This window comes from Nematolebias whitei, chromosome 5 (genome assembly GCF_014905685.2).
Source record: "Nematolebias whitei isolate Nwh7 chromosome 5, NemWhi1, whole genome shotgun sequence".
Taxonomy (NCBI): Eukaryota; Metazoa; Chordata; class Actinopteri; order Cyprinodontiformes; family Rivulidae; genus Nematolebias; species Nematolebias whitei.
The window spans coordinates 6,237,173-6,252,027 of NC_056502.1; the positions used below are offsets into that span (position 1 = coordinate 6,237,173).

The window sequence follows — 14,855 nt, forward strand, 5'->3', positions numbered from 1 at the left end:
TGTTTCTGTGGGTTAACAAACACACACTTCGGCTGTTTCTGTGGGTTCGAGTTCAAGTTTGATCAAATGTTTATTTTTGTCTTGACTGTGACTAAATATTGAGGGAAGATGAACATTTTCCAAAAGAAACCCAAAAAGCAAACAAACAAAAATATTAATTTTATAAGTTTGCTCAAAAATGTTTTATCTCCTGATTTTTTTTTCCTGTCATGGGATCACAAGTCTTGATCAGACCTAGAACACTATTGAACGCATTGAATTTTGTTTAAAAAAAACCAACTAACGGAATATTTTACATCTTTTAGAAATGAAAAACAAAAGTTTTTGTCCTCATCTAATAAGAAAACTTTATTCTTCTGTTACTGAGTCATAAAGTGGAGAATTTCATTGTTCAGGTTTTTAGATATTTTCTCAGAAAAGTTTTCTTTAACGCTTCTGTCGTATTTACACGCAGTAAAGAACATTTTACAAGCTGTCGGGTTCTGTGTAATCAGTACTGCTGTTATATGTGTCCGTGTATTCAATAAATTTAAGTCAAAGTTGAACCCGTTTTAAAAAGCAACGCTCGTCTACCAAAGGGCTTCACAAACGTTAAAATATAAAAGTGTTGCAGGTGAACTAAAACTCAATAAATATTACTGTAAAACCAAAGAATTTAGGAAAAAATAAATGTAAAATCCACAAAAATTGATAAATATCGAGACAAAAACTTGTTCATTGCATTAAATGTTTAGTGTGAGATGATGTAATGAGAGTAAAGTTTAAACATAAAACATATTAAAGCTGTTAGTCTGAATGTTTTTATGTTCAGAGCGTTTAGTAAAACTCAGGATTTGTATTTCCTTCTGTCAGCTTTGGATTATTTAACATTTAGTCTGTGAAGAGTCCGGTCCTTCAGTTCTGTTTTTCCTCTTGTTTCAGGCTCCAACTATTACGTGCGCATCCTGAGCACCATCGACCGCGAGCTGCTGAAGCCCAACGCCTCAGTGGCGCTCCACAAACACAGCAACGCCCTGGTGGACGTCCTTCCTCCTGAGGCCGACAGCAGCATCATGATGCTGACGTCAGGTACGCTGTGTTCTGCGACCCGGCTTAGGAACAGCAGAACCGCCCTGATGTTCTGAGGAACAGGACCGCTCTGATGTTCCTGCACTCTTGAGTAACACCCTCTCCATGTTTTCAGACCAGAAGCCCGATGTGATGTACGCAGACATTGGTGGGATGGACATCCAGAAGCAGGAGGTCCGGGAGGCCGTGGAGCTGCCTCTCACTCACTTCGAGCTCTACAAACAGGTCAGATCTTCATCGTCTTCATCGTTGTTTCAAAATTATTATTATAAAACCAGCACAGAAACCCAGAGAGTTACAGCTTCAGGTTTAGATCTTCTGACCTCACATCAGGTTTGGCTGTTCAGAACTTTATAAATCTTTAAAACGATCTTCAGACTTGCAGAAAGTCGTCTCCGTGAGACTTTTACAAGTTTATTGTCTCGTGCTGCAATCGTTGATGCCTTTAGGTTTCAGACATTTTGAGGAGAACTGCAGACCATGAACAGGTTCTGCAGCTAAACGTCTGTGTAGTCAAACCGTGAATAACTTATCTTTAGTGGCACAGATTGACCAACCAGGAGAATCTATTTGTTTTAAACTGATCTGTTGTTCTGTTCCTCAGATTGGTATCGACCCACCCAGAGGGGTCCTCATGTACGGACCTCCAGGCTGCGGGAAGACCATGTTGGCCAAGGCTGTGGCCCACCACACTACAGGTGAGACGTGCGTCACGTTGTTTAGACACAAAAAGGTTTGTTGGAGACATGAAGCCGATCGGAGGGGTGGTTGTGAATCCATCAAAGTCCGACAGATCTGTCATCCTTCAGCTAACAGTTCTTTAAGAATCCTCTTGCTGGAGCTAAAGTCCTGTTTTCTGTTTATTGATTCGGCTGAAGAAATGGAGACAATACGTCCCAAAAAACTATGTAAATCTGCCCACCTTAATTTCTAAAGTGTACTCCAGTAGATTAAATCATAAACTTGGAGGTGGATTGCAAGGTAAATAATGTTAAACAGTGTTATAGTGTTAAATTATTATTTTTATATATGATTGTTTCTGTTCAGTGCCCTGAGATGACTTCTGCTTTATAAATAAACTGAACTGAATTCAAGGTGGACACCAAAACAACTTGTCGGGCTTAGAAAACCGTTTTCAAGTCAGTTTCCAACACTGGTCTCACTGGTCACGTGGTCGGACCCAGAGCTCCGTGAGACTGTAATGGAAAATTCATGTATTTTCTTGCAAGTTTGCATCACTCACTCTTCTCCAGCTCAGTGACGCACCACATTTTACTGGAGCTGCTGGATCTACAGAGCTGGTCTCACTGGGTTGGGAATGTTGGCGACAAATGGAGTTCCCAAAATGTTGAACTCTAAAATGTTGCCACAACACCGGTTCATCCCTTAAGCTTAGGAGCCTTTTTCTGTTCCAGTGAGGTCAGAGTTGGAAAGATTCCTCTGCTAATGTTCAGGTCCAAAGACTGAATAATCCCCAGATTAAACCTAAAATGTGTCGTTTCAACAGAATAATTCAGAGTACCGTTTGATTTTAACTCCTCTTCGTCCCCTCTGCCTCAGCGGCGTTCATCCGTGTTGTGGGTTCGGAGTTTGTCCAGAAGTATCTGGGTGAAGGTCCTCGCATGGTGCGGGACGTCTTCAGGCTGGCCAAGGAGAACGCTCCCGCCATCATCTTCATCGATGAGATCGACGCCATCGCCACGAAGCGATTTGACGCTCAGACCGGAGGTACAAGCTGACGGCCTGTCAGGTTTTTTTTTTTTCTTCTTCTGGTTAAAAGCAGCGGCGGCGTGAATTATTTACGGTTTGGTGTTTTCTCTGCAGCTGACAGAGAAGTGCAGAGGATTTTACTGGAGCTGCTGAATCAGATGGACGGCTTTGATCAGAACGTCAATGTCAAGGTGAGTCCGCCTGCTTCTTTACGCTCCGGTGTGTGCTGACGGTGATCCACTCGCTCTGTCACTCAGCTTAAAGAGCATCCAACTGCCTCGTGCTGCCGATAACATCCAATGGACTTTTGGCCTCAGAGCAGTTCTTAATGCAGCAGACCTACACGAAGAAAACTCCCAGCATGCAATGGGGGTTTACCAAGTTGAAACGTTTCAGATTGGAAACATTTGCGTTTCCAGATTATCCCCCGTCTCATTTTTTTTTTAAAGATATAAATCTGAAAATGATTTGTTCAACCAGTCAGAGCACATGTCACACAGATCATTAGGGCTGCAACCAACGGTGGGTGCACTTCCTGTTCTGGGCTCCAGTTCATGGTTTACCTCCCATGAATCATTTGGGACAAAAGGGTTGAACCGTGGAGGAAGAGCTAAAACATCTTCAGCTGCTCAGAATCCACAGTCGGACTGTGGGGCAGGTTGAAGCTTTTAAATGTCCAGACACTGAAACCGTCCACAAAAAGCACATCATTTCCACCTGCTGGGCGAAGTGTCCGGGTCAGAACGTCCTGATTTAGGTCTACAGCTCCTGCACTGAATCAGTCACCTTCATCGGCTCCTCCCGGCACAATCTGCTCGCCGTCAAACACAAAACATGACCCTGCAGCGTCTCAAATGGCTCCTGTGAATGACGGACCCGCTTATCTGAACGGTGCAGCTGCCGGCAGACGGTACCACAGGCCTAAAAAAGGTTTATAAAACATCTGGGAGCCCTTCTGCGGTAATCTTTTTAAAACGTCTTCGCAAACTAAAGTGTGGAGACAACAAACACTAAAATAACAAAATGGGCATTAAAGGTCATTTTTTTAAATTCTATAATTCTCTCCTGTAAACTTTCATGGAACTTACTTTAAATTAGGTCTGGAAAGTGTTTTTGAAACTTAAAAGTTTACATCCAGATGTTTACCTCCTCAATGACGCGTGACTCCACCCCCTCCTCCTGCGCTCAGGTGATCATGGCCACCAACAGAGCAGACACCCTGGACCCCGCCCTGCTCCGTCCGGGACGTTTGGACAGAAAGATCGAGTTCCCGCTGCCCGACCGCAGACAGAAGCGTCTCATTTTCTCCACCATCACCAGTAAAATGAATTTGTCTGAGGAGGTCGACCTGGAGGACTGTATCCTTTGTCCTAACGATGTTCAGGTGTTTTTGTCAGAATCGGGCTCCACGCTCAGAAAACAGAGCATCGGTTCGGGTCAACAAAACCTGCTTGAACTTCTCATGAGGGAGATTTTGTTTTAGCTGAAGCAGATTGTTGTTGTTCTGCCTTCTAATTTAATCTGCATTTCTTCAGTTTTTCAGCCCGAACGAACAGATAAGTTTCAGCAGATAAAGAGACTAAATCAGGGGAACATGAAATAATCATTACTAGATTTTATTTTCAGCAAAGGCTTGCTCTGTTCTTCACTGAATATTTTACATTTTTTCTAATGAAATTGTTCTTTCATTTTTCAGTACAACAGTTCTTTTAATTGAGTTTTTTTTAGACGAGTCGTTAAAAAGATCCTCAGCTTTTTGGGCGACTGTCTGAACATCTGCTGTGAAGTTGTGCATCTCTGGTTTGCACCTTGTTACGCTAACGACTCGATTCATCAGAGAAACGAGAGCAGCAACAAAAGATGCTAAATGAATTTCATCGGTTTTATTTGGAGTATAATCTTCCTACCTCATTTTTTAAAATCTCTTAATAGGAATAAAATTCAGGTATTTATGGCTGTAGGAGCAGCCTTTAATGTCAGAAGTACTCGCTCTTTAATCGCCGCGCGAGTCGGCCTTTAATCACCACGTGAGTCCGTCTTTAATTGCAGCACGACTTGTTTAATTGCTGCGGGAGTCCTCTCAAGTTGGCCTTTGATCACGGTACGAGTCGGCCTTTAATCTCTGTACAAGTCGGCCTTTAATATCAGCACAACTCGTTTAATCTCAGTACGAGTCGGCCTTTAATATCAGCACAACTCGTTTAATCACCGCACAAGTCGACCTTTATAATAATAATAATAATCATTTTATTTAAAAAGCGCCTTTCATGACACCCAAGGACACTTTACAGTAAGAACAAAGATCAACAGGAATAAAGAATATAAAATACATACAGAATATAAAATGCGTAAAGAATATAAAATACATACAGCAGAGTTAAGGATAAGCGAGTCTAAAGAGATGTGTTTTCAGAGCAGTCTTGAATAGAGAAAGAGAGGTGATGTTTCTTAAGTCAGAGGGTAGAGAGTTCCAGAGATGAGGGGCAGAGCAGGTGAAGGCCCTGCTCCCCATGGTGGAGAGGTGGGCAGAGGGTACATGGAGGTGTAGTGAAGAGGAGGATCTGAGAGAGCGAGAGGGGATGGAGATGTGTAGGAGGTCAGATAAGTACGGAGGGGAAAGGTTGTGGAGAGCTTTGAAAGTGAGAAGAAGAATTTTGAAGACGATGCGTGATTTAACTTGGAGCCAGTGGAGCTGCTGCAGGACTGGAGTGATGTGGTTATAGGAGGAGGTTTGAGTGATGACACGGGCAGCTGAGTTCTGGACCAATTGCAGCTTCTGGAGAGATTTGTTGGGGAGGCCATAAAGAAGGGAGTTGCAGTAGTCAATCCGAGATCCGCCATCTTTAATCTCCGTACGAGTCGGCCTTTAATTGCAGCACGACTTGTTTAATTGCTGCGGGAGTCCTCCCAAGTCGGCCTTTAATCTCAGTTCGAGTTAGCCTTTAATGGCGGTGCAAGTCGGCCTTTAATACCTGTACGAGTTTCTGGTTGATTCTGGTGTTCTACTCTTTAACGGTGGTTCAGATGTCGCCCGGCCCGATAAGATCTCTGGAGCCGACATCAACTCCATCTGCCAGGAGGTGAGCTGAAGCTTCGGTTGTTCACAGAACTCTTCAAAATAAACTCCTGGCTCATTTTGGTCTCTCCTCCGTCTCAGGCCGGCATGTTGGCCGTGCGTGAGAACAGGTACATCGTTCTCGCCAAGGACTTCGAGAAGGCCTACAAGACCGTCATCAAGAAGGACGAGCAGGAGCACGAGTTCTACAAGTAGACGGAACCGAGCCGACGCACGTCTGGTGTTGATTTCCGTCTGGGTCTGCAACCTGCATCGATTAGTTTCTTCGTTTGGACTAAATTTCCCACTGCAGCGCCGAGTCTAACGGGTCGGGTCAGTCTCGGCCTCGAGCCGGCGCACCACCACGAAGAAAGTGTTTTTTTGTTTTTTTACAGGCGCTCTTCTGGTTTCCATAAATATCTGGTCTCGACTGTAGCCAGAAGAACATAACAAAAATAAAAACAAAAATACACCCAATAAACAAGTTTTCCATAAAATAAAACTAGACTTTGATTGTTTTTCTGCCTTTAGATAAAGACATAAAACTGGATCTTTTAACTCGGGCTCGACCGAAACACTAATCAACAGGTTTTATGGATGATTTAATCATTTTAAGATTATTTTACTGCCTCGGCTGTTGGTCAGGCTGTAAAACAATCAAAGGAAACAACCGAGGACACATTCTCACACAAATCGTCTCGAAGCGGTTTTCTCTTTACTGTCGCTTCTCTCTGCTCACTGGTGAAAAGTTACTCTTTATGTTTCTGTTGAAGCAGCGATCAGAAACTGGTCCAGCTGGGAGGAAGTTAAACATTTAGACCAAAGACTGAGCGTTAATAATAATTAATACTGTACCATTTTATTTATAAAGCACTTTAAACAGGGCCAACCAAAGTGCTGTACAAGCAGAAATGGGCAAAGCACACAGCAACACACAACGTGAAATCAAAATGTAGAAACAAAATAATAACAGATAATGACTAACAGTGTTGAAAACCAGGACTTCCTGGATTTGGGTGAACTAAACTGACCCAGTCCTCTGATTTATCTTTTCTTTCCAAGCAGCCAAACTTTCCTGGAATATTTCAGGGTTTCTTTTTAATCAGGAGTTTCTTTAGACTCTGGCTGCTTGTTCACTCAGTTTCAGTCCCTGAACCTGAACATGGTCAGTTGTCTTTAAGGCTCCTGAACCCAGAGGGTGTGTCGACAACCTAAAGTTTAAACTGCGCGGCACAAAGAACTCGTTTCTTTAGGTGAATTGATGAAAAATACAGTTTGACAGGAAATGGTGTTTTAGCTCCATGGATTTGGGCGTAGAAGTGAAAACTTGACATTCAGTAGATCGTGAGCTGAACTTTTGTCCTCCATGTTTCCAGTTTCCCCAAATTTAAATAGCTCAGAAATACGTATTCCGTGTTTTGACTATAAATACAGCTCAGCTCATATTTATACAAAAACAAAATACATTCCTTTCAGTATTATTATTATTTTTTACCTCTGTCTTTAATTTTAAGGTTCGTGCTCAATCGTCCAGGTAAAAAAATCCAACAATGTTCAGTCAGGTCTTCTGGACAGTTTCTTTCATTGTTGAGACGTTTCACCCTTCATCCAAAGGGCTTCGTCAGTCTGAGGAGTCACAAGCTGTTTCCCCACCAAGCAGTACACTTGTATAGTGCACCAACCAGTTTGATGGTGATAAGATGGTTTCTGGGGGTCGTCCTCTCCCCCGTCGACTCCTCCCAGGCAGCCACAGCCAAAGTGGTTCAAGACATCAAAGTTCATGCTCAATCATCCAGGTAAACTATAGGGGCGTACTGCTTAGTGGGGAAACGGTTTGTTTGACTCCTCAGATTGATGAAGGGCAAAACGTCTCAACAAAAAAAAAAGAAACTGTCCAGATGATCTGACTGAACATTGTTGGATCTATCTTTGTTTTATTTGTATATTAGCTGCAGGGGACGCTCCTCCTACGTCTGAGGGACGCTGCCGGACGGGCTGAACTTACCTGAAGAGGTGCGCCTGTCGCCGGACGTTGCTGTGGAGTCTTGTCTCGTCCAAACAAAATCATTTTAGTGTAGATGTAAAGACCAAATGCACACTTGTGCACGACTAAAGCTTTGACAAAACAGCAGATCCACGTGCACGCAGGCTGAACAATTGGAACCATGGACTGGACTGCAGCAGCTCGGTGCACCATAAAAAAAACGAGCCACCGACTCGTGACAGTTTGAAAATATAAAAGTTTTGTTTTCAGCTTCTGGTTCTGGATGTTTTATGAAAACGTCTTTCATGTCCTCGTTCAGTTATTCTTCCATAACAGCCATAAAAATAAATATCTAGTTACAAATAAGTTCTGCAGTTTCAGTTTTAGCTGCAGGCCCTCGAGGAGCGCAAGCGAATAATTTTAAATTTTTCTTTCAGGCTGATGTTTCTCTAAAACACTGACTGGTTTATGGAAGATGCTAATAATAATTTTATCGTTTAATTGAGGTTTTCTTAAGTAACGCTCGTTGTGTTAAAGGTGAAGGACCTTCTAAAGAGGTTACACCCACCTGACAGGTGAAAGCACACGCTCAGCTAAAACAAACTTCACCGACTCACCTGACTCTTCTCCGGGGTTTTCTCAGAAACGATTTCTCACTTTTCCGGTTCTCAAGAAAAACAAGCAAGTTGAGCAGAGATTAGCCAGCAGGATGTTTCCAGAACCACCGTTTTCCTCGCTCTTCACCGCAGCTTCACGCCCGCCTGTCTGCTGGCAGCTGCGTGTTCACCTGCGGCGCCGACGACTCCGCTCCTTCATCCGACGCCCGTCACGAAACGAAGCTGCGACTGTTCAGCCCTGAGTTTGTGCTGGTTTCCTTCCAGGAAATAATGTCTTTGACTGTCTGTTAGCAAAATATCTCGTGAGCGATGGATTTGAATGAAACCCTAATAAAATCTAATAATTTTGGAGTGAATCTATTCAAGATGGTCGCCACAGCTGATCATCGTTAACGAACGGTTTCAGTCAGTTTCACTAAGATGCTGAAATTTGACCAAATCAACTCGTCAGTGAAAAAAGTCATTTTCTTTGTAAATCTTTGTAAAAACTTTCCTTAGATTCATGTTGGGCCTTAAATTCAGTCCGTTTCTATTTGTCCTATGTGACCTTTGACCTTTAACGTGATAACTGAGGCCTGTAGAGCCTGAGGTGAAGCTTGTTTCTCAGAGCATTGCACGGTCTGACCTTCGGGGTGAATTGCCACTTCTCTTAGATGTTTGCCACTTGTGAATAATATTTTTCTCTGTAGAACGATGGACTCCAAATGACCTTTGACCCTTCCCAGACTGACGGGCAGCAACCGTTGCTTCATTGCTGATGTCGTTCCATCTTGGCATTGTGTTAACATACACTTGTATGCTCCAGAGCAGCAAACGGGCCCTTTAGGACCCGATAAAAAACAGATCATTTTTATCCTGATGAAACCTTTGAGTAGAAAAACTTCAGATTATAATCTGACCCATGTTTTGGTCTGTTAGTAAAATATTTATTAATTTGAAAGCAATGGCTCGATCAGTCCTTGTAGCCGTACATCAGGAAGAGGAATTTTTGCGTGTTTATGCTCCCGCTGGTGTGCAGGTCGTGAAGTTTACAAAGTTTGCTCAGGTAGATCCCGGTGTTTGGTCGATAATCCTCATAGGTGCCGTGGTGCCGCCGCTGCGCCACCGTTCTCTCTTTCTGCGTCCGTAAATTTGCCCAGGAGTCGAAGCAGCGCAGACTGAGACTATAGCTCTCGCTTTAAAACCACAGACAGGAGTTAGGAGTCGCACCGCAAAGGTCAAAGGTCAGCAGCAGTTTGAACGTTTCACTGCTCACCCTCGGGTCGCCGTCGGAAGGTTGCAGGTCACCTGGTCGAAGTACAACGGGCAGATCTGCAGCCCCGCCAGCCCGGGCTGCTGGTGCATCTGGGCAAAGACCCGATCCAGCTTGTGGTTACGTCCAACGAAGTGCCGCTCCGGGAAGATCCGGTACCACAAGGCTGACACCAAACCATCCATGCTTGTCTGAGGCGCAGAGAGCCAGAGAGGAAGTAAGCGGTATTCGGGAATTCGGATCGACATTTCTGAAACCACAACAGGACAGACAGAATCAAACCCTCACACTTTCCTGAAATATTTCTTTAAATCACGGATTTTTCCCTCCAAAGTTTAAACTAACGATCCCATCCTCTTCATCACCTGCCTCAACAAAACCCCCACAAAAACGGTCCTAACTCAGTCTGTTTTACAGATATTCACCTAAAGTCTGGTGTGGTAGTAGCTGAGAGTCATGCCTAAAACATACTGAGCATTAACACATTTGTTTATTTATTTTAAACTGGACTTTTATGATGAAACGCTGCTAAACTCAAACCAAATGAAGCAGAGTTGTGTAAAATTGATAGAAAGTAACTTTTCATTAATAACTAGCAAAGAAATTTGTTTTCACACGGAAAAGAAAAAACAAGTCACTCACATGTAACCGTATCTGTGAAAGATGATCTTCTATGAAAGATGATCTTCTGCGTATACGTTGACTTTTAATTTTTGTGGAGTTCCAGAGAAGCATTTCAGTTTTAAGCAACAACAAACAAGTGAGATTCTTCCGACTGGCATCATTTAAAGAGTCTTGTTTGTGAACGCAGCTGGATGGCCCCTTCAGTTTGTTTCAGGTTTTAAAGATTTGAACGCTTCACTTCCAAATGTCAGAGTTCAAATTAACTCAGAAAGAAATAAAATCATCAGATTTTCTACAGTTTCATCTAACAAAATAACCCTATTGCTCATGGAAATATGGAAATATTAAGATGTGAAATGTTGTAAAACTGAAACGTGCAGCGGAGCCTTTGAATTATTTTCAAAATCAGTTAATTCTGCCTGTAAGATCAAATAAATCTATCTTAGGGCTTCCATACTTTTAGCGAGAGCAGAACGTGACTCCTACGTTCCCTCCAAAGCTCTTTTAGTGGGAGATGTTGGCACTTGGAGAGTTCCAAACTTTTAAATAAAGAAACATACTACCACTCACTCATTGATTTTTGGGCACTTCAAGACCTTCATAATTAAGAAAGCTGCAAAAATAGTGTCTTTAACCACCCCCCCCACACACACACACACACACACATACACACAGATTAGAATACTAGGCAGTGTGAGGTTTCCATACAGTGAGATCAGGCCAAAAGTATCCTTCCTCTCGGCTGTCGTTTTTAGACATTTTTAAGCTATTATATATTTGGACATGGCAAAAAAAGTATACTCCTGTCTTTTTTGCCGTAATTTTTGGGCACTTTGAGGCTTCCATACTTTGAATTGGGCAGAAAATATCCTTTAGCCTCTGTTGGCCGTAATTTTTGGGCACTATGAGGCTTCTATACTTTGAACTGGTAGAAAGTATCTTCTAACGTTACAGCAAGTGGTGCCCAATGCATCGATTGCAAAGGTAGGATACTGCAGGTAGATCGCATGGCATGCCATTAAAATAGATGTCAGCATATCATCCATCTATGAAATGTGTTTCTTGATTGATATACAGTGTATGGAGGGTGGAATGTGACAAAATTAAATAAATAAATACATAATGTATGATCAGAAGCCTGGACAGAGCCAATGAACTGAACACGTTCTTCAATAGGTTCAGTTCAGGAACAAGCTCAGCATCCTCCTCTCTTGCCCACAGCCAAACATACATACCACCCTCCATTGACTCAAGGCTGTCCTGTCACACATCTAATATTTTATCTACCACCGCGGTCATGGACTCTTCTTCTTCTACGTGTTGGTCTTCAACCAAACCCGAAGAGGCTGATACCTCCTTTGCCTCCCCACTCTGCGTCTCCAGAAGTCAGGTGAGGAAGCAGCTGGAGAGACTGAACTGGAATAAGGCTGCTGGTCCAGATGGTGTCAGTCCCAGAGTCCTGAAGGTCTGTGGGGTTCTGCAGCACCTCTTCAACCTTAGCCTGACCCACGAGAAGGTTCCAGTGTTGTGGAAAACCTCCTGCCTTGTTCCAGTGCCAAAGAAAACTCACCCTTCAGTCCTCAATGACTATAGACCTGTTGCCCTGACATCCCACATCATGAAGGTCCTAGAGAGACTTCTGTTGGCCCACCTGACTAAACAAACAAGCACATATCAGGACCCACTGCAGTTTGCTTATCAGCGTGGACTTGGAGTTGAAGATGCCATCGTACACCTGCTTCAGCAGACTCACTGTCATCTAGAAAAGGCAGACAGCACTGTGAGAGTCATGTTCTTTGATTTCTCCAGTGCATTTAACACAATCCAGCCTGATTTGCTTTGTCAGAAACTCCAGAAGACTCAGGTGGAGGCCTCAACAATCACCTGGATCAAAGACTACCTGACGGACAGACCACAGTTTGTGAGACTGAAGGGTTGTGTGTCTAACCAGGTGGTCAGTAGCTCAGGAGCACCACAGGGGGCTGTACTCTCACCATTCCTTTTCACTCGGTACACCTCAGATTTCCAGTACAAAACAGACTCCTGTCATCTGCAGAAATATTCTGATGACTCTGCAGTGGTCGGGTGTATCAGAGATGGACAAGAAGCTGAGTACAGGGAACTGGTGGACCGCTTTGTGGCATGGTGTGGAAACAATCATCTCATCTTGAATGTGAACCAAACAAAGGAGATGATTGTAGATTTCAGGAGAATCAGGAACAGGTTCAACCCTATTTCCATCATGGGAGAAGAAGTGGAGGTGGTGGAGAAGTATAAATACCTTGGAGTTCACCTGGACAACAGACTGGACTGGAGATGCAACAGTAAAGCGTCTACAAGAAGGGACAGAGCAGACTGTACTTCTTGAGGAAGCTGAAGTCCTTCAACGTTTGCAGCAAGATGCTGCATATCTTCTATAAGTCTGTTGTAGAGAGCGCTATGTCTTCTGCCATCATCTGCTGGGGGAGCAGCACCAGAGCAAGCGACTTCAAAAAGAGCAACAAGCTCAGTTATTTCTGGTGTCTCCTCTAGAACCTTTGGAGATGATTGGTCAAAGAAGCGTTACAACAACATTTAATTTCCCTCTATTAATTAAGTATTTTTGAATTGAATTCAATTATTATGTATAATTAAATGATTAAATACACAATTAATTAATTAAATGTCCCATGAAATAAATCATTTAAACTTTAAATGTACCTTTTAAATTCTTTATTTCATGATGTATCTATTTAATTTTGTCACGTTCGATCGCGATCTACCGGTCGATCGCAAAGGGAGTATAGGTAGATCGCGTGGCATTAAAAAATAGACGTCAGCCCATGAAATCTGTCTCTTGATTGACGTACAGGGCAGCCGGTCTGAGACCTCGTTTAGACGTGAAACCACAGCTTTTCTGTGATTCTCCAGTTTCTCTGGTTTCCCTCATTCTCTGAGGTACGGAGGGTGGAATGTGACAAAGTTACATAAATAAATACATCATGAAATAAGGAATTTATAAGGCACATTTATTTATTTAATGAGACATTTAATTAATTATTTGTGTATTTAATCATTTAATTGTTTATTTAATGATTTAATGATACATTTAATAACTAAATGAAACATTTAATTATGTATTTGTTAATTTAATTTTGTCACATTCCACCCTCCATACACTGAAACTGAAGGTTTCTGAATCCAGGTCTCTGTCCCTCCTGCGGATTCAGTTAACTGGTTAAGTTGATAAAAACCAGAACAACTCTAGTTTCCAGAGGTCTTTAAACGCAGCTGCGTGAAACTGTTCTTTGTTCCGACCTGTTTGACATGAAAGTTGCGCAAACGTTTCATTGTAAAAACGACTTAAATGCTAATTGAATTGTTTGAAAGGGGGGAACCGACCAAGTAGCTCTGCTAGTTAGCAAACAAACAGTCCAAGTTTCCCACACTGAGTGTGAGAGACCAGAACCAACATTTAGGCCCAATTTACACAGACACGGCGAAAACTTAGGGTTTTTTCGAATGTTTATTTGAGGAAAAAGTCTGTTGACACGGACCAGTTTCAGTGTTTGCATGGAACCCAGCAACCCTCCCCCCTCCCCAAATAATGTCCAGATAGCTTCGTTTAGCTCAGATACCTTCATTACATCTCCCACACCTTCTTCCACCTGTGTAATATCACTAAAATTAGAATAATCCAAAACGCTGCTGCCAGAGTCTTAACTGGAATTAGTGGGAGAGATCATCTCTCTCCAGTTTTAGCTTCTCTCCATTGGCTCCCTGTCAAATCCAGAATTGAATTCAAATCTCACTTCTAACCTACAAAGCTCTCAACAACCTAGCTCCATCTTATAGTCGAGATATTATTCTTCCATATTTTCCTGACAGAGCACTTCGCTGTCAGACTGCAGGTTTACTTGTGGTTCCTAGAGTTTCCAAAAGCAGACTGGGAGGAAGATCTTTCAGTTATCAGGCTCCTCTCTTGTGGAACCAACTTCCAGTTTCTGTCCATGAGGCTGACACATTGTCCAGTTTTAAGACTTTCCTTTTGATAAATCCTATAGTTAGGGTTGGTTTGTTTTACTGCCTTAAGCTTAAACTAATGGAGGACAAATTGACCTAATTTCCTTAAATGATTTGCTAAAATTCAATAGTTTTCATTTGATACCATTTCTACCTTAAAGTGTGATTCTTGACCTGCCATTGTGTATCTGTTCCTACCAAACCCGGCCGGTTGAAGCAGATGACCACTTGTCCTGAACCTGGTTCTGCTAAAGGTTTCTTCCTTTCCACTGTCGCCTTCGTGCTTGCTCAAGATGAGAGTTCTGCGATGGAGTTAAACTCAAAGCAGTCTGCTCCTCAGATAAATAATGTAAAATTATTATTTTTATATATGAATGTTTCTCTTCAGTGCCCTGAGACGACTTTTATTGTGACTTGGCGCACTGAATTGAACTGAATTAAAATTGAATGGAACTGGGCAGAAAGTATCCTGTAACATCTGTCAGCAGTAATTGAGGGGCACTTTGAGGCTTCCGTACCTTGGACAGGGCAGAAAGTATCCTC

General features: G+C 42.7%; 1 protein-coding gene across 2 annotated transcripts in view; it reads left to right on the forward strand.

Annotated features, from left to right (window-relative positions):
• The window catches only part of psmc4 (proteasome 26S subunit, ATPase 4), a 9,200-nt gene extending 2,881 nt beyond the window's left edge, over window positions 1–6,319 (forward strand). For both annotated transcript variants that reach the window (XM_037676743.1, XM_037676744.1), the window contains exons 4-11: window positions 922–1,068; window positions 1,184–1,293; window positions 1,673–1,766; window positions 2,629–2,796; window positions 2,893–2,969; window positions 3,968–4,136; window positions 5,803–5,858; window positions 5,936–6,319. In XM_037676743.1, the coding sequence (XP_037532671.1) occupies window positions 922–1,068; window positions 1,184–1,293; window positions 1,673–1,766; window positions 2,629–2,796; window positions 2,893–2,969; window positions 3,968–4,136; window positions 5,803–5,858; window positions 5,936–6,049 (935 nt within the window). In that variant the 3' untranslated portion in view covers window positions 6,050–6,319. The remainder of the gene's footprint in view (window positions 1–921; window positions 1,069–1,183; window positions 1,294–1,672; window positions 1,767–2,628; window positions 2,797–2,892; window positions 2,970–3,967; window positions 4,137–5,802; window positions 5,859–5,935) is intronic.
• The last annotated feature ends 8,536 nt before the right edge of the window (window positions 6,320–14,855 follow it).